This window comes from Cydia amplana, chromosome 13, assembly GCF_948474715.1.
Source record: "Cydia amplana chromosome 13, ilCydAmpl1.1, whole genome shotgun sequence".
Classification (NCBI taxonomy): Eukaryota; Metazoa; Arthropoda; class Insecta; order Lepidoptera; family Tortricidae; genus Cydia; species Cydia amplana.
The window spans coordinates 4,527,686-4,551,763 of NC_086081.1; the positions used below are offsets into that span (position 1 = coordinate 4,527,686).

At 34.3% G+C, this 24,078-nt stretch overlaps 1 protein-coding gene across 1 annotated transcript in view; it reads right to left on the reverse strand.

Annotated features, from left to right (window-relative positions):
- Positions 1-17,672, reverse strand: part of LOC134653445 (sortilin-related receptor-like) — a 56,957-nt gene extending 39,285 nt beyond the window's left edge. The window contains exons 1-7 of the mRNA XM_063508811.1: positions 17,324-17,672; positions 15,759-16,013; positions 14,571-14,732; positions 13,008-13,256; positions 8,205-8,467; positions 7,092-7,279; positions 1,161-1,242 (exon numbers count right to left, since the gene is read on the reverse strand). Of these exons, the coding sequence (XP_063364881.1) occupies positions 1,161-1,242; positions 7,092-7,279; positions 8,205-8,467; positions 13,008-13,256; positions 14,571-14,732; positions 15,759-16,013; positions 17,324-17,566 (1,442 nt within the window). The 5' untranslated portion in view covers positions 17,567-17,672. The remainder of the gene's footprint in view (positions 1-1,160; positions 1,243-7,091; positions 7,280-8,204; positions 8,468-13,007; positions 13,257-14,570; positions 14,733-15,758; positions 16,014-17,323) is intronic.
- Positions 17,673-24,078: the final 6,406 nt, after the last annotated feature.

The window sequence follows — 24,078 nt, forward strand, 5'->3', positions numbered from 1 at the left end:
TAATCTGATTTTCTTATCAAATTCTAGACAAATATAAGCGTTAAAAGTACACAGTCACAATACTTATACAGGGTGATTCAGGAGACGTGAGCAGGATCAAGCCTACACATACAGTAAGTTATAAACAACTGCAAACTGTTTTGTACCAGTATTTGTGACATTAACTTAAATTTATTTTAACCTGTTTACAAAAGAAGTTTTAATTTTTTTTACGACATTTATGGTCACCCTCTTTGTTTTATCCATAAAAAGTGCCAAATTGAATGTCATCGGGGTCTGGTTACTTTTGAAAAATCGTATTTCACTCAAGTGTGACATTTTCTTCATACTCAAATTGCTGTCATAACGGTTAAAAAGGTTTTATCTTTGTTATTTAAATGTTGCAGGGTATCCATGATTGTAGATAATTAAATTTGTCCTTACCAAAAAGTATAAAAACAGAAAAAAGCGCGATTGTTTTACTTCAATATTGTGGTAAACGTTTCTTTTACATTTACTGATTGTGTAGGCTTAGTCCTGCTCACGTCTCGTGAATCACCCTGTATATCAATAACAATGTATTCCATGTAGAATTAAACAGTTTTTTTTTTTAAAGCAGTGCCATTTCTACAGAGAATATGTTGCAGAAATGTCACATAACGTCGAATGCTTCAACATTACCTGACCATGCCAAACATTGCCTGGCTTTAAAAAGAGTGGCACTCTACCAAATCCCTATCTATTAATTTCTTAACAATGGCAGTGGGAGGACATTCCTCCTTTCGGGCTTTCTCGGCTCCGTTCGGCATAGCATTGCTCCGCAATTATTAGGGTTGACACAACTTGACGTCCCTCTGCGTGCACGACCACAAATAAGATAATGACTTGAATTATGACAATCCTAAATAGTCGAAAGGGATAGTGCCTTACATTAGAAAGGTACCGCGTAATTCATCCCTGAATCGCTGTCAAACTTCGGTTTTTTAGGAAATGTTTTTTCTGTACGGGAGTACTATTATTTATTCTGTGATAATGGGAATACGACATACACATGTAATTGATAGAGAGTCAATGTTTTTTCAAGCCAGCCAATGATTGGCAATGTTGAAGCAGTTAACGGTATCTTAACCAACACACGATCACTTTAGCATCTCAGTAAGTAATTAATAATTAATTCTCACCTCGTCACCGGGTACAGTTGACTGAATTTCTGGCATAAGTGGAGGCTGCACGAATTCTCGATGTGACAGTTGAGCGGCTTGCCTGAAAACAAGGTCGTTTTAGCGAAGGTTGAGCAAACAGTAAACAGGGCAATGTCCGTTGGGTTGTTATGTATGTTTAGACTAGCGACAGTCCGCGGTCTTTGTGTAAAAAAGTTCAACCCTATTTTTAAGCTCATATTTCTAAAATACGAGTCTATTGCTTGGAACTTTACAACATTTGAAGAATAGTTATATTGGTATGTTTCAAATTACAAGTTTCACGATTGTACAAGTGTGAATCAACATTTCGTCACTCTTTGCCGTGGTTAGTCTTCTGGGTCACTCTTAATACGCTGGTTTTATGGTATTTGAAATAACGAAACATATTTTTTTATGGCAGTTATAATGCCGATGTAATGGCCGTAATGGGTCATCTACTTATCATTAATATGCGTAGTGTTTTAACATTTCTTCTAACAAACTACGCTAGTATTGTCGCCTGGATTACAGGACAGAATTACGAAAAACAAGCAACAACCGTTGCACTCCGGGAGTGCCGACAGAAGTGAAAACTCACCTCACTATGTCACCGACTCCCGGTAACACGATACATATGTTTAGCGGAGGTATTCTATTTACTTATTATATATTATTATCATTCTCAAATAAGATCACACTTTTTCATTGACATGTTTATTTACATACTGCCATGACAACGTCAAATTATTTGAACATAGGTAAAGAGTCTTGAAAAGGAGTCCGCAACATAAATGTCAAATAACATTGAGTTTTTCTTTATTGATTTAAATGTCATCTAAATTATGAGTCAGGCCACCTTACGGGGCTTACGGTCACGTGATCGCCTTACACCCCTTACGGTCACGTGATCGCCTTATGCTGTCTCGAGTTTATCATTTTTTCCCCACCTCAAAAACTGCCCAGCGCCGCTAAAGAAGTTTTCACTTCAAAAAATGTTAATAACAATCGCTTTCTACCGATTATCATGTGCGTAATTTGTCACATGAAAGTATTTAAGGATCGGAATAACCAAATAACCACGGCTGTAATGTAGGTACATAATACATATTTCTACAGAAGATATTAATTCGGCGCCATACGAGGTTTGCGTAGGTTTTAGTGAACATGACTCATGGAAGACCTAACTTTATTCAGAGCACGAAACCTTATAAAACGTACTTATACTAAGCGATAAGATTAGAACGAATTATTGAAGTCCCCTAGTAAGTCCCTAGGCAATTTTTACCGAAAGACTTGAAAGCAAATATCAAGACGAACATATTTAATATGATAAACTTTCCTGTGTGGTAATTTTTAATTATGGGACTTCAAAAACTGTAAAATGATCAAATAATCGTAATTTTATAATATGTTTTTGGTATGCTTGCTAATCAAATCAATGCACTACTCACCTACATACTTATACAATAGTGCATTAATTTACGTACATTTTAGTATAACAAGTGGACTTAAGTGGACTGGTCCTATATCGTTGGTCCTTAAACTAGGTACTTGTATAAATGAGGCATCTGTTTTTGCTATGGTTAAGTGGGACCATTGTAGTTAAGTAAATACTTATAGTTAGGAATGTAAGGTCACTTCACATGCCTCTTATACTACGTTAGCTGTTTTTTTAATAAATCCAAAAACAATTTTTAAAAGCTTTTATCAATGCACAGTTTACACTAAATAGTTAAAATGGGACACTAAACACTAGCATGTGACGTCACAATCAAATTACCTTCTCTTTATAGTTTTATACGGGTTTTAAAATAGAAACTGTGTCTAAAAATAACTGCTGTCTACGTTTCTCTATTAATCTTTTGGTGCTTTATTTAAAATAAAAATAGATTATTTTTAATTAAATACAGTAAAATACCCTATTGAAAATGGGCAGGGCCGTGGGTATCAACGAGTATGTACTTGTATGTACTTGTATGTAGATAGAGCAATATTGATTAAATGGATTTGTTTGGGTAAAGACAACACCATTATTTACACATGTATTTATCAGTTACATGTTTATGTAATTTAATGTAAAATATCACTGGTGCTACTCCGCTCATGACATTGTTAATAGATTGATACATTTGACACATACCTATTATTCGTATTATATTCCTTTATTCTTTATTCAAACAAACATAAGTATAAGTTTACAGCTACCTATGCCAAGAATGCCTTATTATCTATTGTTTCATTAAATTGCGGGTTTTTCTTGCATTCTACTTGAAAAAAAAAACAATAAATATTAGTGATATTTAGGTTTCCTTTACCCAATTTTACAAAGAACATTAGATATTGTGTCTGAAGTGATACCTATGCCACAAGGGCGTTTTTTTTTTGTTGTCCCCTACACTTTTTTTTCAAATTTGGGATTTTTTATGTTATTTCTACTCAGAATCACGAGCTCTTTCTACCCTAATAGGAGAAAAAAAGTGTCCAAAATTTCCATACATTTTTCGATTTTTCCATTTCGCGACCGCCATATAAAGTCTGGAATGGAAATAAAAACCTTAGGACACTTTTTTTCTCCTATTAGGATAGAAAGAGCTCGTGATTCTGAGTAGAAATAACATAAAAAATCCCAAATTTGAAAAAAAAGTGTAGGGGACAGCAAAAAAAAACGCCCCCAAACGTTATGGGCACTTTTGCATCAGAGCACTTCTCTGATTTTCGGTAAGAAGCTGTTTTTTTGACTATATGTTGTCACAATTTGGTTTTTTTTAGAGAAACGGACAAATCGCCTGATGGTAAATTAGTAATTACCTATGTGTATATTATAAATACATGATGGTCGATAATGTACTACTTATTTATAGTTATTACATCAGTATAACTGTAAATACCTAGGTATTTTTATTTTCCTATCAGATCAAAACGAATCATGTGACAAGTGTATCGATAAACTTTTATTTATTTATAAATAATACGCATAATTTATTGCCCCCAATTATTTTAAAGGTGTTATCGAAGCTCAATTAATGTAAAAATTCAACCGAAACATAAACGTTTATTAATCGCATAATGATTGATGTGATTACGCTTCATTCCGTTTCACATGAATAACTTTACAATACACGCATATGTTTTAGTAAATGTTTTTAATTTTCAGCTTTGTTTTACAACGTTTTTATTTTCACCACACCAGCTCGTAAAGGCTTACTTTGCACTTCAAAAACTGATAGCAAAGTTGCATTTTATTCACATGTGAGGCAAAGTATAGTATCAAATGCAAATTTTGAGTTGTTTTCTTATGTTTGCTGGTAGAATTGACTTTTAAATGATGATTTTGGATGATAAATATTTAATACCATTCATTTGAATTTGATTTGGTTTGATTTTGTTTGATATTTTACATTTAATATTTGCTTCGGGTTTGATACCCTCGCAACGCTCAAGATTCCATTTTTCGAACCACTCGCTACGCTCGTGGTTCAATTTTGGAATCTTTCGCATACTCGGGTATCAATATTAGCACGAGCGGTTAAACAACAACTTTGCCCCCTTGTAAAACAAATAACTATTATACGTCCTTTCACTTTATTATAGGTAAAGTGAAAATATAAAGAAATCTTTAAGGCCTAAGACGACAACCGATAAAATTTATTTTCGCGACCTTAGGTGACGAGTAGCAGTATTATGATTATGAGTCAAAGTGTCATGAGTCATAGTCATACTGACATTAAATTTATTTTATAGTTAAACAAGTGTATTTTAGTCACTCGTGCGACTTGCTCGCCTTGGTGTTTCAAAATGAAGACCTAGGGCACCTAAACTCGTCGCAATAGGTATATCGCGCGAATAAATATAAATTGTTAGTTTAACCGGAAAATTCAATTAAGTAGGTATGATTTGCAGTATCGTTATATTACCCGATTTGTATCAGTACCTAATTAGATTAAATTACTTTTTAATCATGTAAATATACGCGCTATTGATAAATCTCTACACATAACGATTAAGTATTACGATTATGATGGTTGACTGGTAGAGACAATTTCTTTAGGCATTAAGTCGAACATTTGTACATTTAATGTGTAAATAAATAATCAATGACACTGATTCCGTAATATTTAGTTCCAGATAAAATATTATTTTCATGCATGTTTTAGTATATTTTTTTAAGTTGCCGTGTCTATCGTTTTTAGGGTTCCGTACCCAAAGGGTAAAAAACGGGACCCTATTACTAAGACTTCGCTGTCCGTCCGTCCGTCTGTCACCAGGCTGTATCTCATGAACCGCGATAGCTAGACCAGAGGCTAGACAGTTGAAATTTTCACAAATGATGTATCTCTGTTGCCGCTATAACAACAAATATACTAAAAATAAAATAAAATAAATATTTAAGGGGGGCTCCCATGCAAAAAACACGATTTTTTTTTGCTCTATTTTTTGTTGATGTTGCGGAACCCTCCGTGCACGAGTCTGACTCGCACTTGGCCGGTTTTTTATTTATTACAATATCCATGAACTTATAATGGCAACGATAACCTTAGAACAAGGTATAAAGGCATTCCAAATGGGACAACCAAGAAAGATATCATAACAGCGGTGTTTATTTTCGCGACCTTAAATGACTCGTGTTATATGACTCACATGTAATTGAAACCTCTCTAAGTGACAGGATATCTAATTTCCAAAGAACGGACTGTAAGCAAGATTAGTAAACTGCTCAATGAAAGCATAATACAACCCATTTATCCGAGGTATTCGGAAGATATACCTAAAGATTAAGCGGATAACAATATTTTGTGTTTGATGTTTGAGTTCACTATTACGAGGAAAGTAAACGGAAATGTGGTCATTTTATCGTATTCACTACTTATATCGCATCGAGGTTTTTAGGAGTTTTAGCCCTCTTGTATTTTTTTTTTTCATTGCCCCCTTTAGAACATACAGCTACTTGTATCCGCAATTCGAACGAGTAAACTGACAGTTTCGTGCATATAATATTAATATATTACCGCCTTATCGCATGCCTCTTCTACTTTTGATGATTTACTTCTTAATTTTGGCTATATAAATATCCTGTATGAGGAAAAAGTACGAACCGCTCTCGTCCTCAGTAGGCGCGTTGACCGGCGACCAAGTAACGCCGTGGTCGAATTTTATGGGCGATATAAGGTGCTCAGGGCCTACACGAGACACCTGTGCCTTGACCTACGTGGGACATCTCCACTCGGAACGTACACTATGTATAGTTTGTAGCTTTCTAATAGACCCCGACGGCTAATCCTATTGTCTATTGTTAGTAAAACCGCTCGTGCCACGTGCCACAACCACCTGCATAAAATCGCTCGTTCACTTTACCCAGGTAATTGAATTACAACTCCTATGGAAATTGCAATAAGATTCAAAATGAACTAATGGATAAATATTTTGTACCGATGTGTGTGGTCAGTACTTCGGTTACTGAGTGCCGGCGAGTCGAACGTTACAGAACCAGTCTAAAATGTGTCATTGAGATGCGTAACAAAGGCGCGTTATCGGAGAGCGCACCTACACTGGTTTTTTGAGCGTTGGACTACCTGCGCTCAGGTGCCAATTAGAATAAATAAGACCCTTTTTTGCAGGTAAGTAGCCACTGCGGTTTTACTGAACAATAGACAATAGGATAAGCCTTCGGGCTCTACTAGAAAGCTACAAACTATACACTAATGGTCAGATACGAACAGTTTTCGTCCTCAGTAGCCAGGTTGACCGGCGTACAGACGACACCGTAATCGAGCGATATGAGTCGTGCCCGCGTGGGTCACCTGCGGCCCTCATGGGCTATGAAGACTGTTAGTCATACTCACCGTTCTCCCTTATGACTTACTCTTCTTAATTTCGGCTATGTAAATATCCTGTATGAGGAAAAAGTACGAACACACTGTTAGTCAAACTCACCGTTCTCGTCCTCAGTAGGCGGGTTGACCGGCGACCAAGTAACGCCGTGGTCGAAGGTTATGAGCGATATAAGGTGCTCAGGGCCTACGTGGGACACCTGCGCTTTGGAGTCGACCCGGGACGCTATGTAGATGCCTTTAAGACCCTCGACGCGGTAGAGGTCCGTGAATGGGTCTTCGGTCATGTCCCTGCGACAAATATTTTACTTAAGAATGTTCGGAAAACTTTTTTAAAGTTAATGAGTTTTTAAAGGAGTGGCCAGACAGAGCACTAGACAGAGATTTGTGGAGAAATGGGGGAGGCCTTTACCCAGCAGTGGGACACGACAGGCTCCAAATAATAATAAGTTTTTTGTACTTTATGGTGATTTAATTTTAATTCTTAATTGTATGTCCTGATTAATAAAGTTACAGTTCCGTCCACCTCCCGTTAAATAAAAGTGAAAGTTACATTTTGCGGGTGTAAACTGGCAACATTGATGTGATTGACATTTGCTTGGCCAAAATTTAGAGGTATTTTGACTAGTGTTGCCAGTTTTGGCATAAAATTGTAACTTGTAGCTTTAGTAAATCGGACACAGCGACACAACGAAATTTATTCGCTTAAGAGAAATAATTACAACTTTAATACTAAGACAAACAGACCGTGAACAGTAACGGCGTTATTCATAAGCAATTATACCTACATCTTAAAAATTAATTTGTTAAAATTAGTTTCTACAGTTCTTCTCACTTCTCTTATCTGTCAGAATGAGATACAACCTTTTTCTACTAATCCTTAATTTTGTATCTCAGATACTAAAATGACAGTCCGATTTCCCCAAGTTTTTCCGACCGATTTGTCATTTCAGTAAATTGGTGCAAGAGCACGATGATTGTATAGAAAATTGGCCAATTGAACTCCCATTTGAGTACCTATCTGGGATCAAAACAGAGCTTAAAACCTTAAGTCCCGGGGATATTTTGCCAGACAAAATACTACCTTGAAGTTTTAAATTTAGAATTGATTTTTGACTGTCATTGCTGACTCAATCTCAATATCTAGTCCATGGTCTCATGGACCCCTTGAGTCTTCAAGGGGTAAAAGATACATGAAATACAAGAGAATACTTACTCTAGCCAAGTATCCTTCCAGTTCCCATCAGGGAAATAGCACAGGATCTGTTCCAAACTCAGCATAAAGTTGTACCGAGTGAAATTATTGCTGATCTCAGACACGTACAGATCCGCTAGAATCTCCGTGTGCATGACAGAGACGAATATACGTTTGTCGGTCACGTCGGCGATGTGGAATTTCTTCATGTCGAGTTCGGTTTCGAATTCGGCTTTGTAGAATGGACCTTTCATGTGAGAGATGTAGAGGTCTAGTGTGTTGCGCTGTAACAAAGTTACATAATTATGGAACGCACAACTATGTATATGACTCATAGTTATACATAAGTGAATATTAAGTTCTGAAATAGCATTATAGCATACTTGACGATACCTATATTATTTACCGCCGTGAAAATAGAACACTTACTATAAAACAAACAGTAGCCAAATGAGTCATAAATTATGTATATAGTGAATCACACGATCATGTCGTACATCTGTTACTAATTTAAAAAAAACGTATCTTTTCTTTAATTATTTTTCTTGTATTCCAAAACTCTATTTTTAGAGTTCCGTGTTCAAAAGGAAATAACGGAACTCTTAGAGGATCACTCGTGTGTCTGTCCGTCCATCCGACAGTAATTTTGATCATTTTATATTAAAAACCCTAAAAACATGATGTCACGCATGCGCGTTAGTCCTGAAACGCAATTCAGTTAGTGTTTACGTACTCGTAGGTATCGATTTTTTAGTATTTATATCTACTCTAGTCTAGACTCCTGGCCGTCGCCAAGAGAACCCACAATGACGTAATGGCAATATTTATATAGATTAAAAGATCAGTTCAAAAAGAGTTCCGAATGCCTTTCCTTTTTTTCACTACTTTCCAAATAGTTAAGTACCTTGTAAGTAACGAACATTTTTGGAAACTTATTTTCTCCTATTATAGTATCGGTCGATACAGCTCGTTATCCAGGTATTCCACGAGAATGTCGCCTACGTAACGCCTTCGTCGAATACGTCCGAAAATGCTGACAAAGCGATGTTGGATCTGGTAATATTTCATGACTTGGCTAAAAAAATTGCAGAGTTTTATGGATTTGATTGACGTAGATGCAATACAAAACGAAAGCGTTAATAGTTAGCAAAAACTATACATAAAGTTTGATTTTTAAGCCTACAAAGATATAAAGAATACGTAGTATTTTATGCAACAGCTAGGTACGTAAGAACGGTTCAGCTCGCCTAGTTTTGTGCTTCTGAGCTACGAATTTTAAGGCCTAGTTATTGTTATTGTCTTCGTCCGAACACGCATGTTTGTCCATACTAAGTATACATTTTACCTCATAACAAAAGAAATATACGGGAAAATACTGCAATCGGTACCTACCCGCTGCAGTTAAAATTTTAACCTCAATCCCTTGTTTAAATATTATAATTGAATAGCCACAAACATACGTTAAACCCACCGGTTATGATTATCAGGACCGGGAAAATACGCACAGTGATTCACAGGACCAAATGTCAGCTATATAAAGCCGGAACTATGTACAATCATCAATTTACATTGAAACCAACAACGATGGGGTTGTTACGTATAACGCAGTTTCTGTTTTTAATAATATTTTTTTCCGGAGTGCACGGAGACAGAACGGTCAATCTACCAAAGTTAGAAAGGAATACGCTGGCAACGCGTGGTGACAGGTATCACTCTAACTCAAGACGGACAGACTGTGGAGATTGGAATATTGACTTGCACTCATTTACAAGTTCTGGTACCGTTTATGACCCTAACACTGCGTTGACTGCCTATTTCGGAAACTACCCTTACGATACCTGCGCAATGAATATTCAGATAGGCGCACTAGTGAATGGTGGAATGGGAAAATTCTCATTTGCCGAATTAAGACACACTGACAGGTAAGTCTTTAACTATTTTTTTCAACTTTTTTTTTTGTATTGTAGCTTCTGCGTTAGTCGGTAAAATTAAAAGAATTTTTTTACCGCAAAATGAGGGTTTTGTATAATTAACGAATTAGAATTGATTAGAATATCACAATACATATTTAGTTTTAATTTTCATTTATTTTATTTATTAATATTATGTTATTTTATAAATATTTTGTTTATCTAATGTTAATATTTGGTTATTATTATTTAAAATTAGAATCATGACTGTAATATAGAACATTTCATTGTATCAAACTAAATCATTGCAACAGCCGACATTTTTACTTTTCGATAGGCGTTAAACGATTTCTATCCCGGCTACGCCCCCGTGGTACAAAATTTGCCTATTTTTTTTAATCCTATGCATTGCTAAGCCCATCTTATACTGCATCAATCGACAGAATAAAATTAAAAATTGTAAATAAAATGTCTATTTTAAACGCCTTTTTCTCTCACACAGCCAAACAAGCAAATGGGTGACCGTCTACGCTCTCCAAGTCGACGGTACCGGCAGCTACGCGTACTGGCTGCCTCAAGGGGGCTCCATAGACATCCCCGCGAGGCCCGGACCCCGCGACGCAAAGTTCGTGTTCACCCCCAACTTTGGGGGATGTTCCTGGACCGTCACCCCCATGCGTAACGGTAAACTCAGACTGCGACACGTCACGGGTAACAACGAAACATACGAGTTTAACAATTTAGATGTACACCAAAAGGGAGGTGCCACCACTTATGCCTTGCAATATAAGGAGTATGGATACATTAAAGAGGGCGATGGATACATAGAAAACTCGCACGCGTATGCCTACATGCACTATAGCAACGGATGGAAGCTCCACGTACAACAGAAAGCTTGCCCTCCGAATTGTTCTCCAAGTGTAGTTGATATTCCTCGATATGGAAAGATACAGAAAATGAAATTTAACTATCCCACGGAAACTGTGCGACAAACGAGGTATAACCAAATTGTTAAGACCACGGTCTATAGGATTCCTATCCCTTAAAGTTACAGTTCATCGTATTTTGCACTATGCTTGGATGGTGCTTTTGCAAATTTTTTTTTTCGTTTTGTGTCAATTTTCTGCACTTAAACACTTGACATTTGTGTAATCATATATCTATTTATTTGCGTTTAACTTACTACCTATGTCTGCTCTGTTGCTTCCTTAAAATACTTAATTATGAACTTTTGAATATATTTTATTTTAAAGAAACCTTTGTTGTATTGATTATGATTATGTTTTAATAATTCTTTGTTTGTACTAATTATTTAGGTACTCAGCATGATAGGTTAATGATCGAGTCTGTTTTTAAAATAGTTCATTACTTCAATGCAATCAGTCCCATATCAAACATTTGGTCATCGGAAAACCCAGCACCGATTCACATTTATAAAAACAAACGTCTGTTTTCACACACGACAGGAATCAGGCGTCGACAAGGACAATTTTGTCATATCACTCGTATTATTCACTTGACTGCCCACATCCTCAGTTTACTGGACGATAAACCTAAAGGATCGTTGGCGAAGACATCGCTGGAATATCGACTCTCTGTTTTATACAATAAGTGCCATTTTGTAAAATGTTGATTGTGTCGAATTATCTCCGCTTAAGGATAAAATTTCAGGTGTATATCGTTACCTTGCATACCGTAGCAGAATAATATATTAGCTATAAAGCTATATTAGAATAATATATTTAGTAGGTATATATTAGCTAATAACATATTATAGAAGTAATTTAGGAGTACTTGAGGTAAACCCGTTCCTTTTTTATATCCTTTTTATTTTATATCCTTTTTGTTCCCTTCTTCACCTTTTTTCCGGGTTTTAAATCTCTTAAACTCTTCCAACAATAATATTGATAATAATATGTAATTACCAAAGTGTCCATGGCCGCAGTACCCGCATTGGACTTTTTTCCATAAATGTCCAGCCGAATTATTTTTACTATTACAGTAGGGGTGATTGAATTTATGTGCAATAATGACGATCGATTGTTAGAAACATCATTGATGCCATTATGCAATAACAATAGGAAAATAAGTGCGAGTCTATTGCTTCCAGTTATAAACGGTAATTGGTTCATTTGAAACATTGCGATTGCAAATATTACCTACTCGAGACATTCTTGTATCGTGTCAATATAAAGATATTGAAGAAACTTTGTGTATTAATTGCTTATCGCGTTTACTTTGTATAGGAAAAATGCCAATATAACTGTGCACGAGGAAAACACATAATCTGCCGAATCCTGTTTCGAAGTGGAAACATCTTAGGTATTAGAAACGTAAAAAAAATCGCCATGTTTGCGGGAATCACTTATTGAAAAAGCAAATCTCCTCACCCTTTCTCGACATAAGGAGAGAACTAACGATTTTTAAGGATAAGATCGCAATTATAAGGGTTTACGTACATTTAAATAGCGGGTCCACAAAATATCGCAAAATATTCGCGTAAACCCGCGAGGACAGGCCATTTTGCTAGTAAGGCTTTTGGCTATTTCCTTTATTTTTATTAGACTTATATCGACCGCGATATGGTCGAAATGGACCGTGATTAGTTGATTACCTTTTGTATTGTTTTCGAGCTCCCGATATTCCGACGCAGTTACATGCATTTTGTGCACGGGTAACTGAAGATAGCGGGTGAGTGTCGATATAATCTAGTGAAACTAACCGGTTCGGTTTTATAAAGTCTCGTTCAACGTTTATAAATATCCTTTAATTATTAAATTAGGTTATTATTTCCTTTGTCAACCGAATGAGAATGATATGGTCATTTTATACAAAATTTTCTTACAAGTGACCCGATTCAATTTCTCTAAACTAAAGCATACCTACATTACCTACCTATAGCGATTTCACTTACCTCTTTACTGAGCTTCGTAGCAAACATGAAGTCGCCTTTGATCTGAAAGTCCTTAGCATCCTGGAAGACCGTGGTGGCGTGTTCAAAGTCCGTAGGGTCATTAGCACTTAGCACCGTGCTGGTACCATTCGGCTTCCAACGCTCAACGTAGAATGTCTTCTGAATACCCGGCCCGGAGGACCAGATGAACGTTTTTACGTAACTCTGGATCTTCTTGAAGGATTTACCACCGTCCATGGTTAGATATAACTGGAACAAATGTTTAGGTTATTTAAATTCTGAATTGTGTTAAAACAGCATGGACCACGGTTAGCAGTAGGTGAAAGTCCCTTAATCATCATGTATTTAAGAGTAAGACTCTTGTCGGTTTTGCAATTTCCATGTTTGGCGGTCTTCTGCCTTCTCTTTGGCAGCCTGATACGACAAGACGTTAAGCTTTTCCTTTATTTGATTCATGTACGCTATCATTGGTCTTTCTTCCTCTTTCCTTCAACTTTCCCTCCCTTAACCCTTCGTATGTATTAGCACTGATCAGTGCGAACGAATTTAAACCTTTTGTATTAAACAATGGACTTAAATTTGTGCACACTGATCAGTGCTTAGACATACGAAGGGTTAATAAGGGACGGCAAATTGATTTTATCTATGTAAATAATAACGTCAAAGAATGTACAGGAAAAGAAAAAAATGTGCGTACATTTTCAATTATCTTTGGTTCGATCACCAGTCAATTAACTGATAAGGAAACAAAGGTGTTTACCTACATTTTTTTTCACATTGGACTAGAGTTAAGTTTTCATTGTGCTAATATAAGCCAAAAGAGCGAATGAACTATGACTTTCAAATATTTTAGTCATGAAGAGTTTCAAACATCTACATGTTATCAATATTTTTTTAATAAAAACTATACCATACTTGCATGAAATAAATAATTAAGGCAGACCAAAGATTCAAAATAATTTGTAATCCAATAAACTGTAACTGTATGTAAGATGTTGGATCATTTCAGAATTCCGGGGATAAAAACACTTATAACTTTATATCTAGCTAGAGATTAATCAACGCTTAAATTTCACAAATAAACACGCAATACAAACACCACACAATAAAATGGTGAGTTTACTCTTGAATGACTGATGCTAAATATGATTTTCTTGCCCTAAGTAATTAACGGAAGAGAGTACAGTAGTAAACAACATAGTTTAAGGCCTGAGCACACCGGCAGGCGTGGCTCACTCCGCGATTTCGTCGCTTTGCTACAGGTAGCTAAAAGTACATCCGTTCCACACCAATTTTGGTGGCTAGCCATAAGCCGCGCGTGGCGCTGTCGCCACCTAGCGGCCATATCTGGGCTGATCGTAACAGACGCGTTTTGTTAGAGAGTGAGTCTTCTGTACCTAGTACTATTATTTATTCTGTGACACCGGCTACGTGGACTGAACGTTGAAAATGTTGAAGAAAATAATACAATAATAACCCGAAATTAGGATATATATATATATATATAGATAGGAATAATACAAGAAAGTTGAGTAGCTCAATAGAATCTAAGCTGAAACTTACATGTCTGTTAGAATCCACTTTATCCAAGATCACATATATGTTGGGGAACTCCTCATCAAAGGCCAACTCGCTCGGATGGAACTCCAGATCCGAGCGGTAAATTTTTTGCCCATTGTCATTCGTGTAGAACAACTTCTTGTTGGTGGAGTCCACAAATACACACTACAAAGAAAAATGAGTATCAATATATAAACAACAACATTGTTCTATAAAATGTTATCACTTGTCGAAAAATAAACCAAAAGCTGTCTATAGATAAATTATCAATATGAACATTATGAACATTGATTATTTATAATTGTTTATTCTTCTCATTTTCTATTTAGGTATCAATGGTTTTTGACGATTAGCGTTTAACTTATAAACATGTAATACTGTTCATTATTATTACGTATTGATAACAACAGCTTCTTCATTCATAAGATATAATTAGTCATAAGAATATTATAAATTACAATATAGGTTCATCAGAAAGATAAAGTTATACTCATAGAATATTATAGAATAAAAAAGAAGCATCAATACAACTTCTTTAGAATTGTTTGATAACATCCTAATTGCATTAAATTGGAGCAATGTTGCATTATCATGAGATATATTGAGCTTGTCATGCTATTATCTAATCAGGCAGCAAATTTAACCACCTGTACCAATTGTCTATTGGAAAGGTCATTGACCTAAGTTTGTTGATCTAAGTCATTAAGAAACCAATTTGTCCAAATACATTAAGGAAAACAGTGTTTGGATCAATAAATTATGTCATTAAATTATGATGTTGATATCTTATCATTTGTTAATAATCCATGATAATAATTAATTATCGTTAACCATAATTGTTTATTATTGTTTTAGTTTGTTACATCAATTAATATGCCATCAAATATATTGTAATTTGGTTGCACAATGTTTAGATTTTTATTTATTTAATAATTGAATGGTTGACCGCAAAGAATGCCTTAACCCCTAGAACGCCAGTGTCAAAAATTTGCTACTGAATTAATAACCTTTCGACTGTTCATTACAGTCCAAATTGTCTGAGACGGATACGGGACAAGGCAGTTCAGGGGTAAAGACATTAATTCCGCCATTTGTACTTTCTTGTATTGTGCAATAAAGGTTAAATTCCATCAGTTCTCACAAGACGGTAATAAATTAATATTAGAATAAAGATTTTAACTGAATACTTACGAATTCTGGGTACTTTGGATGATTGAAGAACTTATCCAACTGCGCATATCCACCGTTTGGTGTATCATCCAGTTTAAACATATCCGTTTTATTTGTAAAGTTCTTCCCGTAGTCATATGAGATGAACAAGGCAGAGGGTGAGAACACCCCCTTACTCTTGGGGCTGGAGTCCCGAGCCAGGCAGATGATGACATTGGAGCCCTCGCCCACCCAATGCACCATGAGCTGCTGATGGCTGTCATTTAGATGAGTAGTCTGAAAGATAAAGATAAGATAAAAGATAAAAGATTTTTATTCGTGACGTTCACAAAACATGTACGAACATGTACAGACAACAACAGCAAGAACAGAAGAGAACAATAGCCAACTCAGCATAATGCTAGCTATAAAGCCAGCGCTGGTCTTCCGTAGGGCCCATTCGGTGATGCCACGACAGATAACACAAAAAGATACATATTAAAACATTTGCAAAAGATACACAGAAGAAGTAATTAAGAAAACAGAGAATACAAAAATTTATACATGAAAACGAATTAAGAATACAAACAAAACAAAAAGAAAAGAAAAACATAAACATAGACAAAAATTTATAATAGACGTAAAATTATGAACGCGACCATACCATGCGTCAACGCTTGCCTGCAGCTGCTAGCGCCAGACAGACAAAGACAGTAAACTATTTAGTTTCCTGTAAACTTATTAATACCGTAAACCCACCCTAATATAGTCCAATACTGCAACTATGGTCCACAAGTACAAAAGGGAATTAAGTATCAATACCAATGTTCCTTTTGGCTTACTCCAAGTTTTTTCTTCCATTAATAAACATACCAACGCCGATGGCAAACGCCGACAAGGAAACCCAACTACACGCTGGGATGAGGATATAAAAAAATTGCCAGGCCGAACTGGCAAAAAACCGAGAAACATGGCTAGCTTTGGAAGAGGCCTTCACCTAAGGGGTTCCTGCTTATAGACTAAGTAACTAAAATACTAACAAACAAATTAATTATTTTTTTTATTATTTAAAAATTAAAAAATTAAATATCTAACTAACCAAACATACATCCATATAACATATTTGTAGCAGGAAATATAGCACAAAAAAGGTGTTTTATTTTTATAATAAACATACCTTGCATTAGAACTACATAAAATACAGTAAAAGACACACCTGAAGGAAAAAATACAGTTAATTTTGGACCATAGTAGGGAAACTATAGTTGAGTAGTTTTACTGTATCCTATTTGAAAGCAGGAAATCATTTTTTCTTCAAAAACACTAAACAAGTTATTAGCACAGAAAAGCAGTGCTAGATAAAGAAATACTAGATTAGATTTCAAATATTACAAACATTCTCGTTGTTGCAACAAAAATAGTATACAAACTACGTTGACAAAAATAACAATAATATGTCAAGGTCGAGGAAAGCAAAGAAATAAAAATATGTAAGTGCGTTACAAGGTGAGTGCGCCGCAGCGAGTGATAAATCATACGACGCCGGCCCAGTAGTAAATAAATAACAAAGGGGGTTAATTGAATCTAATAAGGAAATAAACCGTTACCCATGTAGTTATGTTCTTTTGAAATGCGGGAGGCGTTGACTCGGACGCATCTCGTTTTTTCCTTTCTAGACTAGAACCCTCCTCTTCAGCTCTGTTTATCACAAAAGTTTTACCCAAGCCCCTCTGAGACTCTTCTGCCACGTATAAAGTGTTCCCAGGGCTTCCATATTGTATGCACACCGCACAAGTAAATAAATATATCACGGCAAATATACCGATACGCAGATCAAGTGTCACCAACATTTTGTCATCACTCACTACATATCCAACCGAACAGACTTGCAATTTGTTTTGTACTAAACTAATCTGACTGCGCCGCCGTGAGAAAAATATTGGAAAACATGAAGTTAGTCACGGAACATTAAGATCAATTTTGACAATGACGTTTCAAATAGGGTTACCATACGTAATAAATAGAGACGTGCATTAGACGTGTCAGTCGCGGTGCGTCCACCAAAGCCATGTACGCATGAATAAATAGGAGCAAGCTCTTTCTTGTACGAGCCTCTCATAATGTTCGAGCAGTATGCTCCTCGTCTGCTCACTTTAAAGCCATAATACATTACCGCACCGTACCGCGACCTTGGTGCGCCGCACCCATAAGTGAGAGCGATCTACATATATCTCTTTCTCGCTCTCACTTATGGGTGCGGCAGACCGTGGCCTTGAACGGTGCGGTAGTGTCCTCTTAAGTGCCGATGTCCTTTTAAAAGTACAAAATCAAACCAGTAATCAAACCGGATTTTGAATTTATAGTGGAATAAGACTACAGGTTCAAAACTGCACAAAGGCTATACATACAAAAACGTGAGTCGTTTTCGAAATATTTCAGTGTTCGGTCGGGGACACTGGATGCAATTATTCGCACAACGCTCCGATGTTTGAGCGAAACTCGCACATCGTAACCAAGGACCGGAAAACCCCTCTTTACGCTTAATCCTATCCATTCGGTAACCCAATCAATTCGGTTACCTTATCATTCGGTAACCCTATCATACTGTTACCTGATTGTAACGGTAAGCTTATTGAAACGGTAACCTTAACCGTTAACCGAGTTAATCTCAAAACCCCATCGCGTTAGGGTTTTTGTTAGGGGTTTTTAACCGGTTTTTATTCAGTTATGGTAACCTTTATTATCGGTTGCTTATTGGTTTGCTACATTCGTATTTAGTGATGTGCCGTCAGTCAAATACTAAGAAAAATTGTTAATAATAAATTAACTACATATTTTATAATAGTTTATTTTGTTATTTTTGTCCATTTTCTTAATTTTGCTTATTTTAATGTTTTTGTTTATTTTACTTATTTTGTTTATTTTTTTATTTTGTTTATTTTACTTATTTCATTTATTTTATTTGTTATTAATTTTGTTAATTTTATTAATTTTATTTATTGTATTTATTGTATATATTGTATTTATTGTATTAATTTTAGTTTATTTACTTTATTTATTTTATTTACTTTATTTACTTTATTTACTTTATTTACTTTATTTACTTTATTTACTTTATTTACTTTATTTACTTTATTTACTTTATTTACTTTATTTACTTTATTTACTTTATTTACTTTATTTACTTTATTTACTTTATTTACTTTATTTACTTTATTTACTTTATTTACTTTATTTACTTTATTTACTTTATTTACTTTATTTACTTTATTTACTTTATTTACTTTATTTACTTTATTTACTTTATTTACTTTATTTACTTTATTTACTTTATTTACTTTATTTACTTTATTTACTTTATTTACTTTATTTACTTTATTTACTTTATTTACTTTATTTCCTTTATTTCCTTTATTTCCTTTATTTCCTTTATTTCCTTTATTTACTTTATTTACTTTATTTACTTTATTTACTTTATTTACTTTATTTACTTTATTTACTTTATTTACTTTATTTACTTTATTTACTTTATTTACTTTATTTACTTTATTTACTTTATTTACTTTATTTACTTTATTTACTTTATTTACTTTATTTACTTTATTTACTTTATTTACTTCATTTACTTCATTTACTTCATTTATTTTATTTATTTTATTTATTTTATTTATTTTATTTATTTTATTTATTATATTTATTATATTTATTTTATTTATTTTATTTATTTTATTTATTTTATTTATTTTATTTATTTTATTTATTTTATTTATTTTATTTATTTTATTTATTTTATTTATTTTATTTATTTTATTTATTTTATTTATTTTATTTATTTTTTTAATTTTATTAATTTTGTTTATTAAACATAACCTAACCATTGTTCATTAATTTTTGTCATAAGCATTTATTTATTTAATTTTATTGTTAAACATTTTTTTTTACTCTATTAAACATTTAGAAGACCTGACGTATTTTCCTTTAGGTATATAGTTAAATGTTCCCAAGTTTTAATTCAGGCGTTCTGGGTTTCTGGCTTATATTGATATAGCTTGCATTTTTATACTACATACATTACTACTTAATTCCTTTTACTCTTTCGGGTTTAAAAAAATCCCGTGAATTGGAGAAGAAAGTTTTGTTGGAATGTAAAAAGCATACTAAGTCTCAAGTCTCAGAGTTGGACTAAAAATAACTTGAATAAGAAGAAGAATAAGAACATACATTTTATTCTTATTCCAATCGATTTGAATAAGAATAATTCTTACACTCGTTATTTTAGAATAAAATAAAAGTTAATAAATCATGTCACTTTTATTTTATTAAATGAAAAATAAAAAACGGAATATTTATTCCAGGTGTAGGATTATTCTAAATAACGTTTTATTCAATTAGAATGTTAACTATAGATAGATAGTAAAATGAATGTTCGGTATTAAAACCTTCTCCGTTTAGTTATATTGATTTTATACATTTAAAACATTGACATATTAAAAGAGTGTGACTTTTCTATTTAGATTTGCACCAAAAACATGTATTCTTTTTTAATAAATAAGAAACAACGATGATACGTGTTTAAATATACAATACATAATCCACTTCAATTTCACCCCTCTTTTCAATGGTCGGATTGATTTGAATTTTTTTTTAGCGTAAAAGATTTTATTGTGATAGATAGGTACATTTTTTGAAGTCTTCGAAACGGTGATGATAATTTTATAATGAAGCTACATATAAAGTAAACTGCGAAATTATAATTATGATGGTTCAATGTATATTTCTTTGCGTATTAAGTATGTATGTATTTTGTTTATGATTCCTATCAGCCTTGAGGTCATACGTGTGCTATCTCTTTCACACCTACGGAAAGTGAATGAGATAGTAAATTACTGCAGGTAAGAAAAGAGTCCTACGCTTATCACTAGATTTGCAGAAAGTTGCAGGCGTGTTTCCACTTGAGACCGTCATTTATTACTCATTGGTAATAACAATAGGATTAAGTCGTGGCGTGGTGAATTCTTTGTCAGCATTTGCTAAACACGTGCGGCAAGCGTTGTGTCAAACGATATTAATATCTGTTAATTTCCGTCTAAATAATAAATGCAAATTTTAAATATCAGAAGAACTTTTAAAAACACCATAAGTCTTGGTAGTAACTCGGACACTGAAACCACATACTAAACATAATTCGAAAACAGAAAATAAACATGAGTATTTTCCCCATTTGTTCCTGCCCAACGTGACCGCCGCGATACATGAGGCGGGGACATATGGGAATGATTTAAATGAAGCCCCTATTCCCATCTGTGCCCGGCGGGGAGAAATAGGAATACACCATATCGAGCCATTCCTTATCCTACCTTTAAAAACATCTTTCTTAGGGTTCCGTACCCAAAGGGTATAAACGGGACCCTATTACTAAGACTCCGCTGTCCATCTGTCTGTCACCAGGCTGTATCTCATGAACCATGATAGCTAGGCAGTTGAAATTTTCACAAATAATGAATTTCTATTGTTGCTATTACAACAAATACTAAAAACAGCATATAATAAATATCTAAGTGGGGCTCCCATACAACAAACGTTATTTTTTTGTTGGTTTTTGCGTAATGGTGCGGAACCCTTCCTGCGCTAGTCAGACTCGCACATGGCCGGTTTTTTTTATTCATAGCAGCTGAATTGTACCTGATGATTTAGATCACATTAAAAGAAATACGGGTATCGTCCAATACCAAGACTATGCGGCAGTAAATTAAATTTGTAAGATTTTATTGCATAAAATCAGGTATAAATTAGACAAGAAACATAGTAGTTTCTTGTCTAATTTACTTCTATCTATACGTAACGCCTATACGGCACCCAGACTGCATGTTTAATCTAGGAATATTATTTAGAATATAAAATCATGATCTTGGGGCACGGTAGTGCCCCCGCCAAGTCGAGCGCGAAGCAAACACTGCCGTACCATCCTTTACTGGAACCATTTCGCCGCATTTTCAGGCCCCTATTTGAGAACCTCTGGATAAGACCAGAACGCAGAAATTTTCGTCATCCAGTAAGTTATAATCACATACTTAAAATCCAATTTCAAGTCTGTAGGTCATTTAGTTCCGAAGTTAAGCGAAAGCAAAGTTTCGCATTTATGACACTCATTCACTCATGATCATCAGAATAGAACTAGTACTTCCCATAAACTCAGAGAGCTGAAATTTGGTACAGAGTTAGGGTTTAATGGCCACATAAAGGGTACACCTAAAAATATTGCAATATCACTCACGTTTTAAAGATCTAAGAACTGCATAAGTAAGTTTGTAATCCCATATAAATATATGATATTACAAATTTACTGTTGCAGTTCATAAATGAAGATATATTTAGTTATGATATGTGTATACATAGTATGGGTATGAGTACCCGAAAAGAAGGACTGCCTACAAAAAGAGATGAGATCCCTTAAAAAAACATTACATGTAAAAAGGTGCAAGTCTCGCAACGCTTTTACTACAAAAAAGTTTTGAGATGTAATGTGAAACCAAGTCGGTTATTTCAATCAGTGCCAGGGGGTATTAAAACCGTATCAATAAGATATCTTTAATTTGTAATACATATAATGACTTGGCAATCGCACATAATGCTTTACTCGTACCGTACTCGTAAATATGTGTAATGCTCAAACTGCAATTAGCGCTAGCGTTATGTTCAATTAGAATTATTTTAATAGGTGACGATGATCCTTTTGCCATTATGCAGCCGTGCGATGGCCAAGTCATTATACGTATTACAAATTAAAGATATCTTATTGATACGGTTTTAACACCCCCTGGCACTGATTAAAATAACCGACTTGGTTTCACATTACATCTCAAAACTTTTTTGTAGTAAAAGCGTTGCGAGACTTGCACCTTTTTACATGTAATGTTTTTGATGGGATTACATTTATTTGATTAAGAATTATTCTTATTCAATTTTTTCACATACTAATTATTTCCGATCAAATTTATTTAAATAATTTTGACGGGAATAAAATCAACATGATTTTATTCTTAGGAATTCTTTTTTTTTTTTTTTTTATTCTTATTTAAATAATGATTGTATTCTTGAATGACCAACACTGCTTACTAAGTATGTATGTATCTATTTAATTTAAACAAAACTATTTCACCTAGCAATGTTATAGATACCCAATAAATATAATGAATTCTGGTATTAATGAAAGATTTGAAGTATTAAAATAAGTTTATTTATCACTGCTATAGATATATATTTTCTGATCGCTGCATTAAGCGGTACAAGGTAAATTACGGCTTTTAGCTCATACAAACTCACCGCATATGAAAACATTTTAAACTAAAGTCTATTTTTTTATTCGGTAGACTAAAATGACATTTCATAGTATGAATGAACATCATGTGTCATTTCATTTCATACTGTGAAATGTCATTTTAGTCTACCGGATAAAGAATAGACTTTAATTGCTTATTATAAAATAAGCTCGTAATAACTAGTACATATGTCATTTGTTAACAATGGTAAAATATCTACCACAATCCACTAGCGCATGTATCTTTATCACAAAGTGATTTTTTTTAATCACTCTATCTCTATTCTCTGGAATCTAAAGATAAATTATACCTAACTATGTACCAGTAAAATTACTAGTTAGGTAAAAATTTTTCTTTAAATCAGTCTTTAATCTGTAGGTACATACCAAGTGTGAACCCGAAAATAAAAATAATAATCTAAGTAGCATAAAATATAACTATGTAAATAATAGCAGATATTACTAGGATAGGATGTTGTTTACTTGCAACCCCTTTTCTAAACATTTCTAAACTAGAATTGCTCCGAAACACAACAATAGGAACACACAGGTATAAAGATAAACAAAGGAATAACCACGCTGCCTGCGGCTGTCGCTCCAAAATAATACTGTAATCGCTCACTTATGTTTTCAACTTTAGCTTAAGGACTCAAAGTGCAATATTGTTTGAATTGACAATAAGCGAAGTTACCGGCAAAAAAACTTGTTTGTGCTGGAGGCTTCATAGACCGCCCATGCCAACCACGGTTATTCAATAATGAGTTGAATTTAAGTCTGCGTAAAGATTACAATCGTTTGAACTGGTTCAAAACCTTATTATGAGGTAACAGAATCGACTGGGTTTTTATTTCGGTTACCGGTAACAGGGGTTAACTCGATCTGATACGGTTACCGAATCAAAGTGTTACCTTATCAGACGGTTACCGTTATGGTAGGGGTTTTTATAACCACTTCTAAAATAACCCTATGAAAAACCCCGGTTAAGGTAACCGGTTCCGGTCCCTGATCGTAACGACGTGCGAATCGTATCCAGTGTGCTAAGTG